Source organism: Aquila chrysaetos, chromosome 1 (genome assembly GCF_900496995.4).
Source record: "Aquila chrysaetos chrysaetos chromosome 1, bAquChr1.4, whole genome shotgun sequence".
Classification (NCBI taxonomy): Eukaryota; Metazoa; Chordata; class Aves; order Accipitriformes; family Accipitridae; genus Aquila; species Aquila chrysaetos.
Window position 1 is genome coordinate 83525358 of NC_044004.1, and position 24299 is coordinate 83549656.

Here is a 24299-nt window from a genome sequence, read left to right on the forward strand (position 1 = left end):
TCCATCAGCACATTTCCTAGAAACAGGCACAGAGCAGCTGAGATGTTCTTGGCTTACTTAATTGTATTTCTCCAACTTTTCTTGGAAACCCAGAAGGTCGCTGGGATGGTTACCCCTTACCATGTGCATCCTGAATTTGACGGATGCAAACGTGACGTTGGAAGGGAGCGAAAGCTCAGGCTGGTCACTAATACCTTGTGCCTGACAGAGTAAACTGCTTTTTGGGATAGAGCCCTCTGTCCGGCCAGGACCCGGAGGCACGGTGGTGACCGTGGTTGGTGCCCAGAGCTGCTGCCTTGGGTACCACCCCGAGCGAGAAGCTGAAATGGAAACACATCTCCATACGTATCGATGTACCGGGGGAGCTGAGCTTGGCAATGCCAAGTACGCGAATGAGACGTAGGTCTCCCACCCCAACAGAGGAGGATAAAAACCCAACCGTTAATTATTTTGGGAAATAAACGCCAAAAAGCACCATGTAAGACGGTGGTGGGCGGTCAAAGGTGGGGACCCAGATGATGTGTTTGCTAGGAAACGCTCTGAGCAACGATGGCGGCTCTGGAGCAGCGTCAGCCACCAGCTCGCGGGCAGGGGGGGAGGAGGACGGTCTTTGCTGATCCCCCCCCCCATCTTTCTGCAGACGAGGTTGTCAGCGTTGCGGCTGCCGGAGGGACTCTGGCAGGGACCGACCTGCCTGCAGCCCGGGACGCAATCCCGCACCATCCCAGCCGAGTCCATCTCATTTCGTGGGGAAACCGAGCGCAGACCTGGGGGGTACTGGTGCTCTCCTGTACAGAGGGGAACCAACGTGAACGGGGGTTTCGTCTGGGTTTTCCTTGAGGTCGGGTCTGGTGAGTGTGGCAAGTCTTGGCTGCTAATGCTGTCTGCAGAGTAATTACTCTGGGGCCTTAATTAGCTTTAAATTGATTTCCCCTGATTCTGCCCACTGATCCTCTGCCTCTTGCAGAGTTTTCCCTTTCTGGATGGAGTCCCTCTGCCCCGTTGGTAAGGGCATTGCTGCTTTTGTATCCCTTTATTTCATTTATTGCTTTCCTTTGCCCATCGCTTCAGCTCATCCGTGTTTTATTGCTACAGCACAGGCTGTTTTAATTTGCTGGTTTATCTTTGCCCGGCACAGCTCTGCGCGCTGAGGTATTGTTATCTGCTTTCCTTGGCATGTTTAGATCTTGTTCTCCTGCAAAAAAACCTGCCAAATTTAGGCTCGGGATTTTCCCCGTCGTTTTCCCTGCTGGGCTTGCCATCTTCCTGCCTCCCAACCCGGGGCTGCTTCGCCCGCAGCACCCCCAAAACTCAGCCGGTGCTTGGCAGGGCTCGGCAGGCGGGGGGGAGGCTGCGGGGGTCTCACACGGGCAGGGCAGTCAAATTTGGGGTACGGAGCGGGGAAGTCGGGGCTGCCCAGACGCCCCATCTCCGGCGATGGGCTAGTGCCTCCAGCTAGCTGAATATCCAAATACCCACAGAGTGCCGTCTTTGGGGGCACTTGATGAGTGTCTTTTAGCGTTCTTGCTTAATTTTTTTAGACCATTAGGTCCCAGGACTAGAGCTGGGACCCCCTCCTCTTCCTCCCGCCTGCAGAGCCGGGGCTGTGCCCCTTCCCAGCCCTCCCCACCGCCCCGGGGGGGTGCAGAAAGCCTGGCCAGCAGCAGCGAGGGTGCTTTTTTAAGTCTTTATTGCGGCTGCAGGAATACATCGGCGGCGTTGCCGGCGGGCGGCAGGGAGCCGCGGGTTCGGTGGCACCTTCCCGTCCCGGTGCAAGGACAAGGAGCCGTCTTGCCGGGCGTCCTCCAGCCTGGTTCCTTCGTGCTCCCATTCGGCATCCCGCTTCCCTGTGTGCCCCGTAGAGCTCAGCCCCGGCTGCGTGGCCGTGACCCTTTTCCCCAGCCCCGTAACTGCTCCCTCCGTCCGTGCGTGACCGGAGAAGCCATCCCCGATGTCGGTATGCCAGAACCCCCCCCCCCGACCCCAACCCGGCGTGTCGGACCCCCGGCAGCTCACCTCCGGGCTCCTAGCTCAGCAGGCACGAGTCCCCGTCGCACACCTCTCCCAGCTCCGTGCTCACCTGCAAAACGGGGGGGTTTGGAAAGAGCCGCAGGGGCCGGCCGCCGGCACAGCACAGGGTGGTGTGTCCTGGGGTTGGGGGGGGGGGGGCCATGGCTTTACCTTGGAGGCGCAGTAGAGGGGGGGTGAGTTGGGTGGGCAGCAGGTCGAGGCGAAGTCGGCTCGCTGCTCCACCAGCTGCCCCAGCAGCTCGGGGCTGGCGTCCGGCATCTTCTGCGTCAAGCTCTCCCGCAGCCTGCAGCGTGGGGGGCCGCGGGTTTTAGTGGGGACCCGGGGGCGTTAAATACCCATATGGTGGTTTTTTTTTTTTTGGGGGGGGGGGTTGAACACGCACGGACGGCGGCGGGAGCGGGGCGGGATGCCCTGCAAGGGGTGCGTTACGTGCTGCTGTTTGGGCTCAAAATCACCGGCTCCGTTCGTGCACCCTCAAAATTTTTGGCCAAATTTTGATTGCGCCTGCTGATCCAATTGGGGCGGGGGGAGGAAGGCTTACCTCTTCTTGAAGTCGAGGAAATTTAATTCGGTGTACTGCCTGCAGAGCTGGTTGGCCTTTTCCAGGAAGGGGGGCAGCTCTTCTGCCATCCGCTGGTGCTGGGTGGCAGAGGATGGCTGTAACCAGGCTGGGAAAAGCCCCTGCGGGGATTTTGGGGGACGCAGGGCCGGGGGCGGGGGCGAGAGCAGGGTGATCCAACCCCGCCGCTCACCTTGCTGTCCAGGCAGGCGGAGGGGTCCTTGGCAGAGCAGCACTCCCCCCTGACTTTTTTGCAGGTGTCGTACAGCTTGCCGAGGAAGGCGTCGGGGACGCCGGTGTGCCTCCGCGTCAGCTCAAACAGGTACCTGGAGCGGGGAAAACGAGTCGCCGTATCATCTTTTGTTACCGGCGCGGCTCAGCGTGGGATGGGGGCTGCTTTTCGCGTCTTTGCGCGGCCCCCGGGGGCGATAGCCCTGAGGGAAGAGAGGATGCTCCCCCGGTTATCCTAATAATAATGAAACCACGTAACGAAGACAAGGGGAGAAGGAAGGGTCAGCAGCTCGGCCGCCGTGGGTACCGCTCACCTCTTGGCGTGGCGAGCCCCCTCCTCGCCGCAGAGCTGCTCGTTCGTCGGCTTCTGCGCCTCCGGCAGTTTGGGGGTGGGCGCCGGTGGCAAGGCCGAGATGCAGAAATAGTTTTGCATGAGGTTTTGCCCCTGGCAGCAGTCAGCAAACCTTTCGTCTCCGGCCGACAGCGCGCCGCAGACTTTGGCCGTGTGCTCCGATAACTGCAAAGAGGGGAGCAGAGGGTGCGCGGGGGCTGCCGGGGCCGGTGAAGCTGCAGACCCCCCTCGCCACGATGGGGTTCGCTCGCTAAACCCCTGTTCTGACCCGGGAGGTGGTTTCGGGGTCGGCTCCGGGCTCCCCTACCTTCTTCTGCATGCAGTCCTCGGCCACCTCCTCGCAGCACTGGGAAAACACCTCGGCAGCGTCTTCTGCCAGGGGGAAAAGGTCCTCGAAGGACGCGCTGGGCATCTTCTGAGCGAGCGAGGTGAGGTAGCTGGGCAGGCACAAGGCGTACGGGGGGCTTAGGGAGCTCAGCTCCCCCTTCCCCTGTTAACAGCTCCAAGCGGGGGTTTTGCCGTCTAGAGGTGCGGGAGGGCGATGACGGGGAGCCACGGGGCTCGCCCGGCACCTCTGCTATATGCCGAGCGTTTCCACGGGATGCTACAGCACGCTTGGTTTTGCATCTTAATTGAAATTTGCCTTTGCGAACGCTGCCTCCGAACAGGATCCGCAGCTCGAAATAGGAACGCGCTCCCAACCGGACCCATGTTCGAGGAGAGAAAAAGCCATTTTCCCCCCTCTTTTACCTGAAGGTGACTTTATCCTTCCCGTACGCTGTGAAGCGGGAGCAAACCCGGTTCGACATCAGGGTGAGGAGGGAGAGGGTTTTCCTTTCCAGTTTCTGCCACAAAAAGAAGGCAGAGGTGTCCTCCAAGGGAAAGGCCAGCCTCTCCCAGCCACCTCTCCTCGGGCCATCGGCACGGCGCCGACGAGCCCGGCGGTCCAAACGGGCTCACCTCCTTCAGGAAGCAGGCGGTGGGCGCGGGGGAGATGCAGCAGGTAGAGACCATGGAGAGGAAGGTCCTGGTGGAGCCCAGGAGCACGGGCAGGGGTGCCTGGCTGTAGCTGCTGGCGTACTCGTGCAGAAACCTGCGGGAGAAGCGGGATGAGGAGAGCCGGCACCCCGGGACGAGGGTGCTCGGCTGCGGACAGACGCGGGGTTTTAGGGGTGTTAGGGTGGGAGCCCTCTCCGGGTACCACGCCGTGCCGCCCGCCGGTCGCACCGAGCCGTCAGCGAGAACCGAGGGCCGACGTTCCCCCAGCGCGGCTTACCGGTCCGCGAAGTCCTTGGGGTCCTTCTTGAAGTCCTGGCAGAGCTCTTCGTTGGAGGGCTGGAGGTAGCGGGGCAGCTGCTGGGGTGGGTGCCGCAGGGCGGCCAGGCACAGCTTCTGCTCCAGCCCCTCCTGGGCGCAGCAGCCGGCCGTGTCGGGGTGGGCCGGGAAGGGCGAGCCCTCGCCGCAGGATTTGGCCGACAAAGCTGAGGACTGCAGGCGTAGAGAGGAGGTTACGTGCCAGTGGCCATCCCACCCCGTCCCATCCCATCCCGTCCCACCCCGTCCCATCCCATCCCACCCCGTCCCACCCCGTCCCCATCCCATCCCACACTGTCCCATCCCACCCCGTCCCACCCCATCCCACCCCACCCCATCCCATCTGAGCCCACCTCATCCCACCCCACCCCATCCCATCCCATCCCCCCAAGCCCCGGTTTTGGGGTCCATCGCCCGGTTTCGGTCGGCCTCACCCCGGCATCGTAGCAGGAGGGGTCGGCACCTTCGGCGCAGCAGGTTTCAGCCAGGGAGACGATTTCGTGGACGAGGTGGCTGATCTCCTCGAAGGTGGCGTTGGAGAATTTCCTGCTGCTGGTGATGATGGTCCTGGGAGCAAGGAGCAAGGAGAGGATGAGCTGGCGGCATGTTTCTCTCTCTTCCAAAAAAAAAAAAAAAAAAAAAAAAAAAAAAAAAAAAATCACATTGCAGCATCATTCTGCCAAAAGGGAGTTTAACGCCGTCAGCCAGAGAGGAGCAGCTGCGGCGCTGCAAGAAATAGCAGCGTATTTCTTGGAAAACAGCCGGGAAAGACCCAGAGCGGGTCTCAGGCTGGGGGGTGCCCAGGGGATCATGCGCCAGCTCTGTTAGAATTCCTAATTATTTAGGCACCTAATAGGTTTTGAGGAGTTCAGCAATGAAGCTAACTTTTCTGCTCTTAAGAGCCATCGGAGTCCTCATTTGCAGGGAGTGAATAAAACTTCCCCTTTCTAAGATTATTTTAACGCAATTTTTGTGGTCTTGGCTTAGGTGCTGAGTGTCCTGGGAGGGCAAATACGGCAGAAAGTACCTACAGGGTTCGGAAGTCCTCCTTCCCCAGGGTCTTGAACTCCTGGCAGACTTTGTCCCGGACATAAGCTTTACCTGTAAGCACAGAAAAAGGAGGATTTGTGAGCAGGATTTGTGCCTTGGCTTGCTCGGGTGCAGCCTGGGTGGTGCGTGGGGAGCCGGGACCCGGTGACCCTGCATCTGCTGGGGCTGGGGTTTGGGGAAATCCCGGCTTTGCTTTCCCCTGCAGTACCGCCTCCGATGCCCTTCTCTTCGAGTGGCAATACACCTCGTTTCCAGCAACCTTCCCCCTTGCAGGATTAAAAAAAACCAACACCAAAGCAGCATGGTTCTGCTTAATTGAGTCTCCTATAGAAAATAACTCAGGGTTTTTTTGCTTTTCGCCAGGGAAAATGATCTTTTGGGGAACAGCCTGCTCCCACTTGACTCCCTATTTTGCTCTCGCTTTCCACTTCCCACCCCGGCAGCAGCGGCGGCGTGGGAGGGAGGGATGCTACGCCACCGCAAAACACGGTCCAAAGGCTGCGGGGCTCTTGCTTTCTTCACTTGAGGATTGTTCTTCTTTCACAGACTTGCTTCTTTTCTCAGTCCAGACTCGGTGGCAGTCCCTGGGGAGATGCTGGCACGGTGCTGCGGACCGGCAAAGGCTGCTGCCGCGCTGCCAGTCGCGGAGAAGCACCGCCGGTACCCAGGCTGCTGCTCCAGCTCCGCAGCCAAAGAGAGGGGCAGGAGGGAAAAACCCATCCCTGTAGCTGGGACAGCTATAGGGAAAACATGAGGTGCGTCTGCCCCTCGTCCAAATGGACGTTTCTGTGCGTTTGAAACATGTGGTGTCGGTTTTTCTGGCAGGGTTTGGGGACCGTAAGGGCTGGGAGCTCTGGAGACAGGACCACGGAGGTCAGGAGCACCCAGCGGCGGACACATCCCCGGCGACTCTCTCATCCCTGGAAAAATGCTATCGATTTTTGCTACCGACCGCGTTGGTTAGACTTTGGTACCGGCAGGGTAAATACTGATACCAGTATTTACCGGTATTACAGTGCAGAGCAGGGTCATCTCCCCAAAACCGAGGGGTTATGTGCCGTTACACTGAAGGTCACGTTGTTTTGGTGGGAAAGCAAGGGTGAGGGGCCTTTCACAAGGCTGGTAGCACCGGGAAAAAAGGGGAAGCCGTGGTAAAAGGCAATTATCTTTCCTCGCAGGAACAGCGGCTGTTGGTCCTGCTGTAAGTGCCAACTCATTGCATTTCTTTCCATTTTTGTGAAGCGGTATGGGAGAAATAAGATTCAAGGGGTTTTTTTGGCAGGTGGGTGATTCCCTGCGCAGCTGTGAAGGCAGCAAGGGGTGGCACAGAGCATCGTTTCCATCCGAGGGGTGGGTTTTACAGTGAAATGGTGCTTGTGAAGGGGGGGCAGAAAAATCTCGTTTTCCCTTGCAGAGGGAAGAAGCCGGGCCCCGCAACACTGTCCTCTCCTCCTGCCTCTGCCCCCGACCCCAGCCCAGCCTTTTCCCCTCCCAGCTCCTCCAGCATCACCCCGAAGGGGCATCCCGGGTACTGAAACATCATCCCACACCTTCCCTTTCCTCTCTCTGATTCCTGCCCAGCAGTTTGGCAGTGGGCCGGGGAGAGGGCAGGCCAACAAAAACCTCCGGAGCTGACAGACCCCAGCCTCGCACCCCGTGTCCCCGGGGGAGAGCGAAGCCCCAGGCGCGTGATAAATGCCCTTACCTCGGTGCTCAGCACGCACGGCGGCTAAAAGCAGCAGCAGGGTGAGAGCTGCCCTCATGTTGAGGCTGGTTTCCTTCCTCCTGCCGAAAAGCGGCGCCGGGAAACCCATCCCGGCGTTTATACGGAGGCAGTGCCGATGGCCGTGTGAATGATTAATCCCGTCGGCGGGGCAGAGGGCGAGCATCCTTGGCCTGCCTGCCATAGCCTGGGTGCCAGCGCCTCCAAAACCAGACGGATTTTAATCATTAACTCGGCAAAACGGGGATGGGTTGCTGCGGGACCTCCGGCAGGGTCTTCCTGCCCGTGATGGGTGATGGGCGCAATGTGAACAAGAAGAGGAGACGTGCTGGGGCAAGCGCCCCGCGCATCCCTCAAGTGCGAAGCCGCGTGGGGTCGGGCCAATAAACGGTCCTCCCGACCCCGTGCGAGGAAGGAGCCCGCGCTTTTGGGGTGCTGGCACCCCAAACTCTCCCGGGGCGGTGATTCGGTGGAGCGCCCTGCTCCGCCGTGACCGCGTTGCGCCGGTCAGGGTGACTCCCACCCAAAAACGACCGAGGGGCCGGGTGTCGCGCACGCGCGCGCCCCAAGGTTTGCTGCTTTCGGAGAGCGTGCGTTGCTTTTTCCCCTTTTTGGGCTGACGGCAGAGCCCCGGCCCCCCCCCCCCCCGGCTCCCCGGGATCTGCAGCAGAAGAGGCAGCGGGTGCTGTAACGTGACACTGGCAAGGTGCCGGGCTGGCGCTTGGGCTCGGGGAAAGAGGGACTGCGGAGCCAGCGGGGTCAGGAACAGCTTATTTATTCAGCCTTAGGAAGGCAGACGGCAGGCATCACAGCCCGAGGCTGCCGCAAAATAAATATCGAGCAAATATTGCCCTGGGTTAGCGGTGTTTGCTGAAGCAACCTGCTCCTCTGGGGTGGCTTCCCACCGGCGGACATACCGGTGCCACCCTGGGGCTTTTTAAGATCTCGGTCGTGACTAAAGCAACCAAATCTTAAATATCCCTTTTTCCAGGCAAGCAAACCGAGAGTTTGCAGCTGTTTGGAGCAAGTGGCGTGTGAGCGGGTTGCTGCTAGTCTTGGGCCACCCTCCAAATCTTGCAGTGGCGGGCTCATTTCTTGGGACAGTCCTGCGATAGCTGTGGTCTAGAGGTGGCTCTGGGTTAAAGCAGAGGTGACTGACACTGTGTGCACATCCAGATGTGTGGGGAAGTGGGTTTTCTTGCTTTTACTGGGATTAAAGGTGCTTTTTGCCCGCGAGCAGCCCTACCTGGGTGAAGGTGCCAGCTGAGATGCTTTTCAGCGCAGGGACGATGTTTTTGGAGCTGGGGAGTAATAAAACCAGAAACATGGGCCTAGTGTGGATGCTAGGGAGGATTCAGGGCCATTAGAGATCAGAGGAGGGTTTGATTACATGGTGCTTGTGGAAGAAACCTGGGTAATGGGCTATTTGGGTATAAACACAGAAATTCAATCTCTTTTGTGACTACCCCATATGAGTCAAGCTGTAATTTCCCAGCAGCTTGCTGTTGAATCGCCACCTATTCAGCCTGTTTTGGACAAAACCCCGGGTATGGGTTAAACCAAATGGAAGATAATCGCTTGTAAAATCACAGCAAACCAGGGGGATGCTTAACAGCTCATCAGCCGGTGGGGCGGGATGTGAAAAATTATGAAAACTGGTGGTGTGCTAGGCTGAAACCAGCCAGCCGTCCTGCCCCGGGCACAGTGGCAGCCTCCTGCCTGTGCCCCCCCAAATTCAGCCCCCCTGGGATGAGCAGCTGCCTTCACCATCCTGCTGAGCCTTAACCCCCTGTGATTTGGGTTCTGCAAGGTGCCTCGCTGTAATAAAATAAGGGGAGGGTGCACTCACCTGTGCTCAGATGCTCTGTAAGGCGTGCGTATATGATGCTGTCGTGGTTTAACCCCAGCCGGCAACTAAGCACCACGCAGCCGCTCGCTCAGTCCCCCTCCACCCAGTGCGATGGGGGAGAAAATCGGGAAAAGAAGTAAAACTCGTGGGTTGAGATAATAATGGTTTAATAGAACAGAAAAGAAGAAACTAATAATGATAATGATAACACTAATAAAATGACAGCAGTAATAATAAAATAATTGGAATATACAAATGATGTGCAGTGCAATTACTCACCACCCGCCGATTGATGCCCAGTTAGTCCCCGAGCAGTGATTCCCCCTGCCCCCACTCCCCCCCAGTTTCTATACTGGACATGACACCACATGGTATGGGAGTACCCTGATAGCCAATTTGGGTCAGCTGTCCTGGCTGTGTCCCCTCCCAACTTCTTGTGCCCCTCCAGCTTTCTCGCTGGCTGGGCTTGAGAAGCTGAAAAATCCTTGACTTTAGTCTAAACACTACTGAGCAACAACCGAAACCGTCAGCGTTATCAACATTCTTCTCTTACTGAACTCAAATCACAGCACTGCACCAGCTACTGGGAAGACCCTAACTCTATCCCAGCCAAAACCAGGAGAGGCCCCGAGACCCTGCCCCGCTCTCTGGCCCTAAAAGCAGCCGGGGGTGGGGGGGCACCTGGGGCGATGCAGGGGGGGACCCCGGCCAGGGCTGCCCTGCCTTGGTTTGGGGGGCTTGGGGGCCAGTTTTTGCCAGGCTTTGTTCTTTTCCCCTTTTTCAGCAGGTCAGTCTATTTTCCTGCTGGTTTTCTGAGTTGTCTGGCATGGGCAGGTTGAAGGGGCTTTGGTTTGGTTTGGGGTTTTTTTTATTTTGTTTTTAGGCGGGGGCTTTGCAGGGTCAGTTTTGCTGCCTTGGGGCTTTTCCCCATTGGGTGGGGCTGAGGGGGGTGTGTGTGGTTCATTTCACGTCTTTTGCACCTCTGCTTTTTATTTTTGTGCTTTTTACTTTCCTCTTTTTCCTCTTTTCCTTATTGCTGGGGTTCCTTTTTTATCATCCTCTTTTTTCTCCTTTTTAATCTGGTTTTTTCTGCTTTTTCCTTTTTTCTTTTTCCTGTTTTTTCCCCTTTTTTCTCTTTCTAAATATGTTTTTTCTGGGTTTTTTTTCCTTTTTTCCCCCCTTTCTTTTCCTCTCTTTTTCCCCCTCATTTTTCCCCTGTTTTGTCCCCAGCCTCTTGCCGGTGCAGCCCCACAGCTGTGGGCACTCGGCCGATGAGAAAGGACCCGCACCTGGGGTGGGCTTGGCTGGGGGTGGGCACAGGGAGGGGGTCGGGGGCTGCGGGGAAGCCGTGGTTGGGGTCTGGGCTTTTCTGCCGCCCTCCCCGGTCCTGGGGTGCCCAAAGCCCCGGCAGCTCTCGGCCGCGGGGGTGGCCGGTCCCCAGCGAGGGCTGTGGGGGTCCCTGTGCTCGTGCCGGGTACGTTCGTTAGCTGTACGGACGTAGGCCATCTATGAAGACCACCGGCAAAGCGAACGGCCCCTCTCGGCTGGCTGCGGCCGTCTGACCGAGCTGCTGCCGCGAGAGAACCGGGGCCGCGCATCGGCCTCTGCCTCCCAACCTCGGCCGTCTCCCCGGGAAATCTGTTCATTTCTCTCCTCTTTCCCCCGGGAAACGAAAAAGCCAACGCGATGGTGCTGGGCGGCTGAGCTGGGACGGGCTGGCACGGGGAGGGCAGCGCTGCGGGGAGCTGCCCCGCAAACTGGAAACGAAGAGCCGGGCACTGGTCTGTGCCTGTGGCCGGTGGCGTCTGCGACGGGACGGGGCTGGAGACGGGGCCGCCGTGCCGCGTGTCGGTCCTTACCGGAGCCGGCGACCCGACTTGCTGCCCGGGTCGCGTTTGTACCCGGTCTGGCTGCTCTGGGCTCTCCGCAGCCACGTTTTACCGAAAAAAGCTCGCGTGGCGTTCCTGGGTTCGGTGACGATGCCGTCGCCGACGGGTCGAGCGCGGCTTCTCCCGGGAAGGAGCGGGACGGCTTTCCTGCCAGCGAAGCGGCCTGGGGCGGCAGCCGGCCCCCCGCGAGGGCTTCGGCCGCTGCATCAAGTCGCGGGGCGTAGCGTAGCTGCCCAAATAATTCAGGTCGGTGCGTCCAAAGGTAAAGGAGAACCCCTCCCACTCTGTTTGCCCGCAAGCCGGACGCCGGGGTTCGCGGCACAAAGGGCTAAAGGGGGGCAAGAGCCCCCCGTGATCTCCCTGCCCTGCCGGGGCAGGGGGGAGAGCCCGGCATCTGCTTTTTTATCCCTGTCCTCGTCGGTGCCGGCCCCCGCAACCCCCGACCTTCGCCGCCGCCCCGACGGAGCAGCACCAGGTAGGACGCGGGGGGACCGCAGGCGGGACGCGGGGCGTCGCGAAGGGCTTTAGCGGGGTTGAACGCGGGAGACCTCGCTCTGCTCGACGCGGGCTACGGGCACGGGGCTGCCGCCGGCGTCGCGGTTAAGAGCAGCGCTGGGGGACGGCAGCGCCGGCGAGACGGTCCCCGAGCGGGAAAGCGCCGGCGCGAGGGACGACGGGGACGAAGCGCTCGTCGCCTCTCGCGGGTCGCCGACGGCGAGGCACGCGGCAGCTCGTGGCCCTGCTCCGGAGGGACCGTGGGGCTGCCGCGGCCGGGGGACCGGGGCACCCGGGGGGGTCAGTGCCCGCGGCCCCGCTCGTGGGGGGCTGGCGGAGCTCCTGTGCCACCACCGCCCCGTTACGGGCCAGGCTTCAGAACATCCCGTCGCCCTTCCCACTGGGAAGGGACCGCTCCTGGTAGCTGGGATCCCAACGGTGCCACGTGTTCGGGTGGGTCTGAAACGCGATTGAGCGGCCATAAATCAGTGCGGGGAACAGCAGACGTGCTCAAGTCCTGCCCCGGGGCTCTGCTGATGCCGGGAGCAGCCGTGTTCCTCCCCGAAACGAACAGCCAGGGGTTCGCGGTCCCGCTCCGGGGGTTCGCCCGAGGGCCAAAGCGGCCTCTCCCCGGGCTCCAGTTCCCCTTCCCCCCGGCCAGCGGCTGCACCGGCGGGACGGGTCTCGCCAGCCTCAGGCTGAAGCGAAGCGGTTTCTCCCGGGAAGCGCGTTTCGGCCGTGCCTGTGGAAAATCCGGGGGCCGCGCGGCACGGAGAGAGGCTCCCCCGAGTGCTACGGCTGAGTTTGAATGGGAAGAACGGAGTGAAACCGATGCGAAAACCAGTCTCGCTGTCTTGTTTCGGAGTCGGCGTTCCTCCCCCGCGCCCCGGCTTTGCGCGCTCTGCCTCCGGAGCGAGGGGAAGGAGGGAGAAGTGGAGGTGAGGATGAGGAGGGTGACCCCAGCGGCCGGCGGCGCCTCTCTGCCCGGCCCCGGCCCCTGGGGGCGGCGGGCAGGACGGGCTTCTGGGAAAGGCGGATGCCTGGCACCGCAAGGGAAGGGCCGGCTGGCGTCAGGCGGGACGGACGCGTGTTCCCCGGCCGGGCCGGGCCGATCTGAGTCTCCGCAGGCACCGGGGAACCTCCTCTTCTTCCCCGGGGGGAGGAAGGCGTCGCAGCTCTGCGGCGCTGCACTGGGGCCACGGGCCGGGGGCCGAGCGGGCGGGCGGCGGGACCCGGGGCGGCCCCGGCGGGCGGGGCCGGGTGCGTGAATGGCGGGGGCGGGCCCCGGTCATTGAATGGAGGGGGCGGGGCGGTCCCATTAAAGGAGGGGGCGGCCCAGGTCTCTCAATGGAGGGGGCGGGGCGGTCCCATTAAAGGAGGGGGCGGCCCAGGTCTCTCAATGGAGGGGGCGGGGCGCGGGGCGGGGCCCGCGGCTGCCGGGGCATAAAGCCCCGAGGGCCGCAGCCCCTCGCTCCCGTTCTCGCCCCCGGCCCGTTCCGTTCTGCTCCCGGCGCCGGGAACCGGGTTCGGGGCTCCAGGCCGGGCCCGCGGCGGGCCCGAGGCTCAGCGGAGCCGGAGCCGGGCCCGAGAGCCATTCCCGCGCTCCCGGGCCGCGCCAGCGGCCGTTGCGGGGTCCCGGCCCGGCGCCGAGTCGGAGCCCGGTTCCCGCGCTTGGGGGGCTCGATGCCAGGGTCGGCGGGCCGGTTTGGGGGCTCTGAAAGAGAGCCCGGGTCCTGCGCTGGGGGGGCTCAGTGGGTCAGGGCCAGAGCTGAGAAATGGAGCCCAGTCCTGCACCTGGGGGCTCGACACCAGGGTCACTGAGCTGGTTTTGGGGCTCCGGAAGGGGGACCGAGGGCTGCGTTTGGGGGGCTGGAAACTGAGAGCAAGTGCTGCGTGTTTGCGGCTTGAAACCGGGGTAACTTGGCCAGGTTCAGGGCTCAGACTCCGAGTCCTGCACGTTTGGCCAAGTTGGGGGCTCAGAAACAGAGTCCGAGCCCTGCGTTTTGGGGTCCTAATACCAGGGTCACTAGGTGAGTTTTGGGGCTCACAAAGGGGGAACAGTGCTGTGTTTTGGGGGGCTGGAAACCAGGCTCATCTGGTCAGTGTTAGAGCTGAGAAACCGAGATGAAGTCCTCCATTTTTGGGCTCAGAAACAAAGACCAAGTCCTGCATTTTGGAATCGTGACACCGGGCTCATTTGGCCATTTTGGGGGCTCAGAAACAGAAACCAAAAGTCCTGCATTTTGGGGGTCCTGACAACCAGGGTCGCTAAGGCAGTTTTGGGACTCACAAACCAAGACTAAGTGCTGCATTCAGAGGGCTGGAAATTGAGACCAAGTCTTGTGTGTTTGGGCTCAGAAAGAGAGACTAAGAAGTCCTGTGTTTTGGAGTCCTGACACCAGGCTCATCTGGCCAGGTTCAGAGCTCAGAAACAGAAACTAAAAGTCCTGCGTTTTGGGGTCCTGACACCAGGGTCACTAAGCCAGTTTTGGGGCTCACAAAGGGGGACCAAGTGCTGTGTTTGGGGGGGCTGGAAACCAGCCTCACCTGGTCAGTGTTAGAGCTGAGAAACTGAGACCAAGTCCTGCATGTTTGGGCTCAGAAACAGACTGTGTCCTGCATGTTTGGGTCTCAACACCAGGCTCAGCTCAGAGACTGTGTCCTCCTCCATTTTGGAATCATGACACCAGGCTCATGTGGCCAATTTTGGAGCTCGGAAACAAAAAGTCCTGCATTTTGGGGTCCTGACACCAGGGTCACTAGGCCAGGTCTTGGGCTCACAAAGAGAGACTAAAAGTGCTGCATTTTGGGGGGCTGGAAACCAAGTGCTGTGTCTTTCTTTGGGCTCAGAAACAGCGACTTACCCTGCACATATGGGATGTGACACCAGGCTCAGCTCAGAAACAGAGACTAAGTAAGTCAGTCCTGCGTTTTGGGGCCCTGACACCAGGCTCATCTGGCCAGGTTCAGAGCGCAGAAACAGAGACTAAGTCCTGTGTTTTGGGGTCCTGGAACCAGGCTCATTTAACCAGTTTGGGGCTCACAGAGAGACACTAAGTGCTGCGTTTTGGAAGGGCTGGAAACTGAGTGCTGTGTCTTTGGGCTCAGAAACAGAGACTTATCCTGCACATGTGGGGTGTGACACCAGGCTCAGCTCAGAAACAGAGACTAAAAGTCCTGCATTTTTGGGTCCTGGAACCAGGCTCATTTGGCTAGTTTGGGGGCTCACAGAGAGACACTAAGTGCTGTGGTTTTTTTTTTTTTGGGGGGGGGGGGGGGGGTCGCTGAAAACTGAGTGCTGTGTCTTTGGGCTCAGAAACAGAGACTTAGCCTGCACATGTGGGGTGTGACACCAGGCTCAGCTCAGAAACAGATACTAAGAAGTCCTGCGTTTTGGGGTCCTGGAACCAGGCTCATTTGGCCAGTTTGGGGGCTCAGAAACAGAGACTAAGTCCTGCATTTCAGGGTCTTGGAACCAGGGTCACCAAGCCAGTTTTGGGGCTAACAAAGAGAGACTAAGTGCTGTGTTTCAGGGGCTGGAAACTGAGACCAAGTGCTGTGTGTTTGGGGCTTGAAACTGGGCTCATATGGCCAGTGTTAGAGCTGAGAGCCCAAGTCCTGCATTTTAGTGCTCAGAGACAGTGACCAGGTGCTGTGTTTTGGGGGCCTGGAAACCAGGCTCATGTGGCCAGTGTTAGAGCTGAGGAAAAGAACTTAATTTCTGTGGGTCAGGGTCTTGGAGCATGGGTCAGGGAGCCACTTTCTGGGCTCCCAGAGAGAGACCAAGTGCTGTGTTTTGGGACCCAGACAGCCAGGGTTGGGGCTTAGAAACCGAAACCAAGTCATGCGTTCTGGGGGCTTGAAACCAGGCTTACCAGACCCCACTTACAGCAAAGAAGCAGAGCCAAGGCCCCGTGTTGTGGGGACTCGCAGCCGGGCTCCCTCAGCCAGTTTTAGGGCTCAGCCACCGGGCGCCCGTTCCGCCTTCGGGGGCTCGAAGCAGAGCCCCAGCCCCGCCTGTTTGGGCTCCCACTGGGCGCCCGCGGCTGCTCCCGGGATCCCCCCGGGGCCCGGCTTGGCCGCGGCTAGAGGGGAGCAGCGCCTGCCGCCCCTCTCGGGCCCTGGGCTGCCCCGGCCGGGCGGGACCGGGACCGGGACCAGGACCGGGCTGGGGGCACACACGCTGCCCGCCGAGCCCCCGCCGCCTTCCGCCTTTATTCCGCGGGACCAGCCCGGCACCCCCGCCCGGCGCAGGCGGGGGCCGCCGGACTTCGGCCCCGGGGCCCGGCCGCCGCTCCCCGCCGAGGCCCGGCCCCCGGTACCGCCACTCTCCGGCCGCGGGCCCGCGTCCCGCCCGGGGAGAGGCGGACACCGGCCGCGCACGCCCGCGAGGCGAGAGCCAGGCTCAGGCCCAGGCCCAAAACCAAACCAGACCCGGCCTCGGCCCCAACCCCAGACCCACCTCACCGCCCCCGGGCTCCGCAGCGCCCCGGAGAAGCCGCCGGGCCCGGCCGGGGCTCCGTCCCCGCGTCCCGAACCACGGGTCCCGCCCGGCGCCCCCGACCCGCTACCGACGGCCACCGCGGCCGTTGCCGGGGCCGGTCTGGCGGCGGAAGAGGAGGCGAGGAGGGGCGTGGCCTCGGCGCGCATGCGCGGGGCGGGGCAGGCACAGGTGCGAGCGGGCGGGGCCGCAGGGCGCCTGCGCGGGGCGGGGCGGGCACAGGTGCGACCGGGCGGGGCCGCGGGGCGGGGCCTGGGTGCGCCTGCGCGGGGCGGGGCCGAGCAGATTTGAACCCCGGCGGCCGCCGTCGGCCCCCTCTTTTCGTTCCCCCGCGTCGGTGGCGGTGGCGGCGGCCAGGCCGGGCCGGGCTGGGCTGGGCTACCCCGGCGGGGCCCGGGGCCGCGGAGCCGGGAAGGGGCCGCGGGGTGCTGCCGGCGGAGGAGCGGCGGGGCTCGGGGAATAAAGCCCGGAGGGCCGGAGCCCGGCGACCCCCGCCGCGTCCTCGCTCTCGCCCGCGGCCGGGCCCGCCCCGCCGGTCCCTCCGGCCCGTCCGCTCTCCAGCAGCGCCCGGTCCCCCCGTCCCGGCAGCGGGGGGGGGTTTGGGGCTCCGCCGGGAGTTCTGGAGACGCGAGAGCCGCGGGGCCCCGGCCCGAGCCGGGCGTTTCCCCGGGCGGAGAAGGGAGCCCCGGGGCTGCGGTGGTGGGGCCGGGCCGGGGGTTGGAGCAGAGCCCGAGTCCTGCCGGTTTGGGCTCAGAAACGGAGCCCTGGGCGGCTGCTGCTGTGGCCAGAGCTGGGGGGTGTTGGTGGGAGTTGGGGGATGTTGGGGAACTGCGTTGGGTGTTTGGTGAGGGCCTGGGTTGGGTGTTGGGGGGGCAGTGGGTGGTGGGTGGGAGGTGTAGGGGCCTGGGGTGGGTGGTGGGAGGTGGTGGTGGTGGGTGGGAGGTGTAGGGGGGTGGGTGGGCAGGGTGCGTGGACCCCCACCGGAGGTGGGGGTCCGGTCGCGTTGGTCCCCGAAGCTTGGGAGGCTGGCATGCACCAGGCCGAATTAAACGTCTGAGATAGTCTCTGGGGGAAAAGGTGCTTTTCGCTGCGGGTTTCCAACTCTTTATTCAAGGGGTGTCCCACCCCCGGACCAGTGATTGAACAATAAACACAAACACACCAGTCACTGCCTGTACAGTTATGACATTTAATATTCATATTCAAGTCATGACAGTGATTGATTTACGACCTTGCCAAAAGCCAAGATCGTTTTAACAAGCACGAGCTGGAGCTGGAGCTCAAACCAACTGGAGTCTATAACATGCTGGAAGCCCGAACCAGCTGGAGCCGTCCATGAGCCGGGGCAGAAACAGATGAGCTGGAGCTGGAACAAGGCAGCGCCATCCATGAGCCGGGGCAGAAACAACCAACCTGAAGGTGGAGCTGGGCCTGAAATGAATGGAGGCAGAAACAAATGAGCTGAAGGTGCAAATGAGCCGGAGCTGAAAACGGGGGGGGGGGGAGCCAACATCAACAGGGGCAGAAACAACCCACCTGGAGCTGCACATGAGCTGGATCCGAAACCAGGGCAGAAACAAACTGGTGCCACAAAGAAACTGGAGCTGTCCATGAGCTGGACCTGCAAACAAACGGGAGCCTGAACCAACAAACTAACAAAAACAAATGGGGGCCCAAACAACCGACCCGAAACCACACTGACCTGGAGCCGCACAGTCCCCGGGCAGGCGCAGGCAGCTCAGCTTCTTCCTGGGGCTCCGCTCCCGGCGTGGCTGGGGCTCGTCTGTCCGTCCGTCCCTGTGCAGGGATAGATGTGGGACAATCAGCTCCTGGCAGCGTGGCCGGGACCAAAGAGCCCCGGAGCTGCAGCTCTGCCCGGCCCCTCGGCAGCAGCAGCCCAGCACCGCACACCCACGAGTGGAGTGGTGGAAACGGGGACAGGACACGAGAAACGTCCCATTTCTCCCCAGATCTGGCTGAACCCCCCTGCCCTGTGCAGCAGCAGCGGCACAGACTGACAACCAGCAGCCCCAGACTGGGGACAGGCCAGCACCGCACCAGTTCCCAATGCCCCTCGCAGCCACAGCCCCCTGAAACGTGCGGCCCAGACCTGCCCGGCCCTGGCTCAGCGCGGGCTGTGGGCATGGGGACCCCAGGGTCCCCACCTGCGCCCACAAACGGCCTCTGGCCACGGGGGGACCCTGCCCGGGCGGGTGCAGGGCCTGGCCCTGCGGCGCTGAGCCCCAAGGGACACGCACCGGCACCCCTCCTTCCCCGGGCACCGGGATGAGCTTTCCCACACGGCATCGCCTGGGCCGCAGCACCAGGACGGCCGTCGCCCGGCCAGACCGGTTTCACTGACGGGGCCGCAGGAGCCGGTACGGGTCCCTGGAGCAGCCTCTGCTCCCACCGCAGCGCGTTTTGAGCTGAAAAGTTAGCTCTTAAGTAAAACGATGGCTTCACACGGAGCCCAGACCGCCCTGCTGCGGGATGCCCAAGGATGCCCTGTTCAAAGGTGTCGCCCTGCACGGCCGTGCCGTCGGAGGAGCCCGGCCGTCCCCACCTCGGCTGTGCGGCCCCGGTGCCTCTGCCCGTGCCAGCTCCCCGCAGGCAGCAAAACCCGTCACCGCAGGCAAACCCCGCTTTTACGGGGAGCGCTCGTACTCACCCCGGGCTGCGGGCAGGCGTGCGAGGTCCACTGGCGGCTGTGCGAAGGCCCCTCCGCGGCTTCTCCACGGCTGCGGCCCCTCTGCGGCGGGTTCGGAGGCGGACAGGAGCCCCTCTTGTCGGGGACTGGACCGGGCGGGAGTCCGGCCTGTGGAGCCCGTACAGCCGCTGCCAGTTCATACTTTGAGCAGGCCTTGATCCCGCGGCCGAAATGCGGAGCTGCCGGGGACCCCCAGCCCCACAGGCCGAGCTGTAGCTGCTGCCCCGGACCCCAGAGGGTCGGTGCCCAAACCCACCGGGGAGGTCACCGGGTCCCAGCCGGGCACCCACGGCGGGTCCCGCACCGGGGGGGAGAGGGAAAGGGACCGCTCGCCCCCGGCTGCCCCGCGCGCCTGCCCCAGAGCGGAGCGGGAACCGAGCGCCCAGGATGGGGTACCCGGCTGGGAAGGGGGGCTCAGCTCCTGTCAGTGAATCCACAACTGGCCTGTGCTGACGCAGGAGAGAGCCTGGGACGCAAAGCACAGAATCACAAGAGAAAATACTTATCCGTGCGCTTGAGGCGTCTCAGCCACATCGGGGCATCCCAAACGTGGGTTTACCCGGAGCTCTCGCACCCTTCAAACGTTCGGCTCATCGCTGGCACCCACACTAAGGATTCCTGCTCACAGAAAAACTCGGCACAGCAACTCGATTTCTGCAGCGTTCTTGCTGCTTGTCTGTGGATCCAGACGGCCCCGGAGTCCGTCTTGCCAGAGTCACTTCTCCGTGCCGCCAGCCGATGCCGGGAGGGTTTCAAAGCCGCGTCAGAAGGGCTGGGATGGTGGCGTTACCTCGGATGTCCCGGGGTGTCCTTTATCCTTCAGGGACAGCTCTCAGCTTCCACAAAGCAAAGTCCTCGAGTGCGGGGCTCGGCCATCCTTCAGTTTGTTTTACTTCAGCACGAGCACTACCCACGTCTCCAGTAAAACCCCACAGCCTCATCACTCTGCGGTGTAGAATAGGAACTAGTAGAGATCAGCAAAGTTAATACGCTTTCATATGATAAAGACCAACCGATGTCATCGTTAAGGAAGAGCATTTTCTTAACACACCCCGGGCAGGGGGCATGTGCAGCACATGCCGCAGCTCCCCCCGAGGCCTCTCAGAGCGAGCCCTGCAGGGAGGCATCAGCCCCCGGGACTGCGGCTGAGGGATGGATCTGCGGTAGCCCCAGACCCCCAGGAGCTCCACTCCTCCCCCTCCCCGAGCAAAGTCCCCGCTCACCAGTGCTGGGAGCAGCCATGGCGTCGGCCAGTTCCCCCGAGCCGCGGCTGCCCCGATGCCGGCAGCCCCGTGAGCAAGCAGCCCTCATGCCCGGCACGCAGCAGAGCCCCGGGGAGCTGCCAGAGCGCAGGCAGCGCGGCGACGGCAGCTCCCGCAGCCGGGAAACGTCGCGGCCGACAGCCAGCGCCGCGTCTGCCCGCGGTCGCTTGCGGGCTCCCGGCAAAAAGCCAGCGGCTGAGGGGCTGCCGGGTCAGGCACACGGACGGGGAGGGCTCGGAGATGGACACGGCACAATAAAACACTCTGTTTGGGCCTGCGGGGGGGAGAGAAAAGCATGGTAAAAATTAATGCACAAACGCAACGACTGCTGTGCGAAGTCAACACTTTAACCTTTAATCTTAAGTTCCAACTGTACATCTCAACCGTAACCTGTGGCTAGCAAGCACACACAGGGGACTGGTAAACAGCTGCTTAACACATCAGCTAACGAACGGTGTTAAGCAAAAGGAAACAGAAATGCATTTAATTATACCCTTGATCTCACCAGAACGCCTACAGACAGGCTCTTCTTGTTTGGGTGACCTGAAGAACCGCTGCACCAGTTCTGGTCCCAGTCCCGCTTGCCCCCAGCAGCATGGGGGACGCGATCCCCCCCAGCTCCGGCCCCACTGGGAACCAGCTGCAGCTCTTGGGTTTTTGAAGGAAGCAGCAGAAAGCATTCTTCAGAGTAACTGCCGATACCCGAAGCTGGGAACCAGAAGAAACTGTGGAGAAAGCCAGGCAAGGGAAGACAGGTGGAGCCGAACGAGGTGCCTGCAGCTCGTGGTGGCTCTCCTCGTGCCTCCCGTTACTCACCACGATTAGGGCAGTAACCAGCCTCTCCTCCCTGCGCCCCCTCTTTGGAGAGCCCCAGGAACGGCTGACAGTCCGTGGGTCATCCAGTCTGTGGGTTTGGGTGCCAAGACCACGTCCCCGCGTCCAGGGAACGCCCCGCCTGTGCAGCCCAAACCGTCCTGGCCTGGAAACGGGGCTGGAAACGGGGGTAGCCCAGAGCAATCGAGACAGAACGTCTCGCAGCCTGGGGTCTCGGCAAATCCAGCAGCACTTGCGTTACACGGGGACCACGCAAAGCGCACCAAAACGGCCTCAGCTCCACCGAAGGGGACCTCAGACACGGCTCCCGGCACCGCTGCGGAGCCCGCGCCCACCGCCCCGGCCGGCCCCCGAGAGCCCTCCGGGCACGGCAGCACCCGCCCCGGCGGCCCCCGCCCCGAAGCCCCCCGTCCCGAGCCCGCGCGGGGGACGGACGCCCCTGCCCGGGCCGCTTCGGCCCCCGGCGGGGACGGGCGACGGCGGCGGCTTTGGGAAGAGGGAAAGCGGCGGCGGGGCCGACGGCAGCCGCCCGGCCCGGCGTGAGCGGTGCCCGAAACGCTGCCCCGAGAGCCGGGTGCGCGGGTGCCGGTGCTCTAACGGACCCGGGACGCCGCCCGAGGAGCAGCGGTGCAGCCGCGTCCAGTCATGGACCCCCCTTCGGTCGGAGACCCCCCCTTCCAGTCAGGAACACCCCCCTTCCAGTCAGGGGACCCTCTTTCCAGTCAGGGACCCCCCCCTTCCAGTCAGGGACCCCCCCCTTCCAGTCAGGGACCCCCCGCCCCGCCCGTACCTGCTCCCGCCGCGGCGTCCCGCTCCGCTGGGTCCCCTCACGACGGCGCCCCCTGCCGGCGGCGTCCGGTACTGCATCCCCAGGGCTTGTTAAAGCCTCGGCGGAGGGGGGGCGGATCGGCACACCCATGCCGAGCGGGGGCGGCCGCCACCCGCTCTGACCAATCAGCGGTGCGGGCGCCTGCGACGAACAGCCAATAGCGAGGAAGGGCGGGAACACACACCGTCCCGGTGATGCCGCCTAGCGTTCGCCCCGCCGCGGCGGCCGCAGCCCGGCCGGTGTCCCCGGCTGGCTTGGCTCCGTCAGCTTTCCTTGATAAGTAATTCCCTGTCCTCAACGTGAGGAGTGGCCGCCTCTGCTTGCCCCTACGTACCCTCTCAAAAGCCCTCGGCTGAGAGCGAGGGGGGGCAGGTGCTGCGCCTTCCCCTGGGCGATCGATTCCTCCCTGCCCCACGGCGTACACGCACGAAGCGGCCACCGTTCCCGAATTCCCCCCGTTCGCCATAGGAAGGCAGGTGGGAAATCAGAGGAGGAACTCGCCGGACCGCCGTCCAGTCCCGGCACCCCTAAATCTTTTTTGCGACGGAGCCCGATTTCTCGTTAAGGAACGCAAAAGCAGGGTGCGGGTGGGTGTTCCGAAGCGGACGGCCTTTGGTTAAGCAGTACCTGCTGGAGGGGCCCTCCCAGGCTGTTGCAAAGAGACCCAACAGATAGATCGCTTCTGGGTACCCGTTTTCAACACACATTACTCGCAGAAGGAGTGACACCCGGCAGCGAGCTGGAGGGAGACGACAAAACGTGACGCTTGGAAACACTCGGGAGCGGAGAGCAGAGGAGACCCGAGCTTCCACTTCTCTCCAAAGAGAGGAAGCTGTCAGGACAAAGCAGACTTTACCGGGTAGCAGGACTGAGGACGCACGAGTCCAACCCCGCAGAGCGTTAATAACAACATCCCAGGGCAGTCGGCTACACCACCCTGCCTGCATCTATTACAGGGGCAGTGGGGGAGCCAGCAAGAACCTGCGGAGAAAACAAGTGCTGTACCAGGAGCGAGGTACTGTGAGAAAATCATTTCAGGACTGCCCGGAGGACCTGGAAGCCCAATTGCTGTTAGTTTTGATGAAAACTGAGTAACCCTCACCCTCAAGCAACGGTGTAGCAGCAGAAAGAAGTACAGAGAAGTCAGTTTTGTACTGACTAAGGGAGAACAAGATATGTATTTCTCGGAGATGGATGCGTCCATCCTGCAAATGAGAGAAAGCCGATAAAAGAAACAATCTACAGATTGGTGTCAGTCTGCCACAAGTGAGGTTAAGCATAGAAATGAACCCAAAAGACAGGTTTGCAATTGCAGCAAGCTTCAGCTTTGTATGTGGTCATTCCCTCCTAAGCCACAGTAAGTCAGTAAAACATCTTTCATAGTGAGAAATTAAGGCAGGAACCAATGCATGCCTAAAACCCATTCCAGCCAGATTTCCAGCAACAGCAGTCCTCCCTTGTCTGTTCAGACAGCTGAACCCCAGTTGGTTTTTTAAGATGCTATGTTTAGTAATGTGCTTGGAAGCATCCAGGGCTTACCTGCACCTCTAATGTAGTCTCCCTGTAGCTGAAATGCAAGTTTCAAGGCTGTCACATTTCAGTAACATCACATTTCAGTAATGAAGTCAAATGCTGAAGGTCTCAAGTGTCTCAGATCAAACTCCTCTGCTGTCCAGCAGTCGCACTACATCTTACATCCTAAATACACGCATATCTGCTTCTGAACTCAGTTTCTAGAAGTGATGCTTCCTTCATTTCTTTCCCCGCCCCAAAAAGTCCGTACTCCCCAGACACCAACAAAATCAGTCCAGGCCCGTTTTATTCCCAGCTCTGAGCAACCTGTCTGACTTGAAATGAATCTCCAGTTACAGCTGTTGTCACTGGCTATAGAAAATTACTGTAGCCAAAACCAGTTTCCTTTTAAATTCTCATCTAGTAAAAGATGGAGTGAAAGGGCAGTTATGGCATACCAGGAGGAAAGAAAGCATGTAGTGTAAAAGCTGGCTGTTTTAGTTTTTGAAATGCCATTCAGGAAACCTTTTCCAGTGTTCACTCTTTTCTTGCCTGCACAGGTCAGAGCGTATTTGCTCACACACAGCAAATACCACCATGTCAGGACAGCTGCACAGGAATCTCACCGGCTTTACTGAGGGTTGAGAATTCTCAAGGGAGCATTTCTTTCAGGCTGAAAAAATCCCATATTAAAAATATTTGGGGGTACTGTTTGGTTATGTTTTTCCTAAGAAAAAGCTTTCTAATTTCCTACCTAAATTTGCTCATTGCCAGCTTATACCCAATAGGTACCCTTTCAAGACTTTCCTGTAGCTAAACATGTTGTTTTTGTTTCCTGGTAGTTACTTCTGAGATTCAAGAACAACAAAAAATGAGATCCTGCCTCAGCATGTGCTATACGGGCTACACAATGGGGAGCTCTTGGCAGTTTCTCTCCTACAAAGGGCATCCTCTTCCAGTCCTTCAGCAGCATCTCCGTGAATTTGTTTTAAATTAACCTTTCCTGAATGTGGGGGCTTTGGCTAATGCAGACAATTCCAGGTGAAGGCTTTCTAATACTCCGGGGAACTGTCAAAACCACCACCTCCGTCAGAAATACTTCATGTCATGTTGTCCTAATATCCCACTGAGTTACTAACTTGCTCTTACTTTCCTTGAGTT

General features: G+C 61.0%; 2 protein-coding genes across 8 annotated transcripts; both read right to left on the reverse strand.

Moving 5' to 3' along the window:
* Nucleotides 1–1673: 1673 nt before the first annotated feature.
* On the reverse strand, nucleotides 1674–7390 carry GC (GC vitamin D binding protein). The gene is made up of 13 exons (XM_030015806.2): nucleotides 7243–7390; nucleotides 5519–5588; nucleotides 4922–5054; nucleotides 4450–4661; nucleotides 4134–4266; nucleotides 3924–4018; nucleotides 3481–3610; nucleotides 3136–3338; nucleotides 2784–2916; nucleotides 2573–2670; nucleotides 2182–2314; nucleotides 2017–2080; nucleotides 1674–1847 (listed from the first exon to the last, which is right to left on the reverse strand). The coding sequence occupies exons 1-12, from the start codon at nucleotides 7349–7351 to the stop codon at nucleotides 2027–2029; spliced, it is 1503 nt and encodes a 500-aa protein (XP_029871666.1). The 5' UTR covers nucleotides 7352–7390; the 3' UTR covers nucleotides 1674–1847; nucleotides 2017–2026.
* A 9773-nt stretch (nucleotides 7391–17163) lies between these two features.
* On the reverse strand, nucleotides 17164–21151 carry LOC115342134. 7 transcript variants are annotated; one of them, XM_030016304.1, is made up of 6 exons: nucleotides 20469–21151; nucleotides 19925–20237; nucleotides 18663–19646; nucleotides 17697–17791; nucleotides 17531–17615; nucleotides 17164–17425 (listed from the first exon to the last, which is right to left on the reverse strand). In XM_030016304.1, the coding sequence occupies exons 3-6, from the start codon at nucleotides 18839–18841 to the stop codon at nucleotides 17275–17277; spliced, it is 510 nt and encodes a 169-aa protein (XP_029872164.1). In that variant the 5' UTR covers nucleotides 18842–19646; nucleotides 19925–20237; nucleotides 20469–21151; the 3' UTR covers nucleotides 17164–17274. The 7 variants fall into 7 exon arrangements, 4 of the variants coding, with proteins under 4 accessions (XP_029872164.1, XP_029872081.1, XP_029872003.1 ...); XM_030016221.1 differs by having other exon boundaries at nucleotides 17164–17455; XR_003923716.1 differs by having other exon boundaries at nucleotides 17164–17791; nucleotides 20469–20671; nucleotides 20780–21151.
* Between the last annotated feature and the right edge of the window lie 3148 nt (nucleotides 21152–24299).

Excerpts from the sequence above, each read along its gene's own strand:
- LOC115342134 (XM_030016143.1), bottom strand. The coding sequence starts at position 18,841 with ATGAACTGGCAGCGGCTGTACGGGCTCCACAGGCCGGACTCCCGCCCG. Across the intron at positions 17,792-18,662 it reads ACGCCTGCCCGCAGCCCGGG|GGACGGACGGACAGACGAGC; the intron begins GTGAGTACGAGC and ends ATCCCTGCACAG. Across the intron at positions 17,616-17,696 it reads CGGGGACTGTGCGGCTCCAG|GTCCAGCTCATGGACAGCTC; the intron begins GTCAGTGTGGTT and ends GTTTGTTTGCAG.
- GC (XM_030015806.2), bottom strand. The coding sequence starts at position 7,351 with ATGGGTTTCCCGGCGCCGCTTTTCGGCAGGAGGAAGGAAACCAGCCTC. Across the intron at positions 4,662-4,921 it reads CCTCCTGCTACGATGCCGGG|TCCTCAGCTTTGTCGGCCAA; the intron begins GTGAGGCCGACC and ends CTACGCCTGCAG. Across the intron at positions 2,671-2,783 it reads CCGCCTGCCTGGACAGCAAG|CACCAGCGGATGGCAGAAGA; the intron begins GTGAGCGGCGGG and ends TCTGCCACCCAG.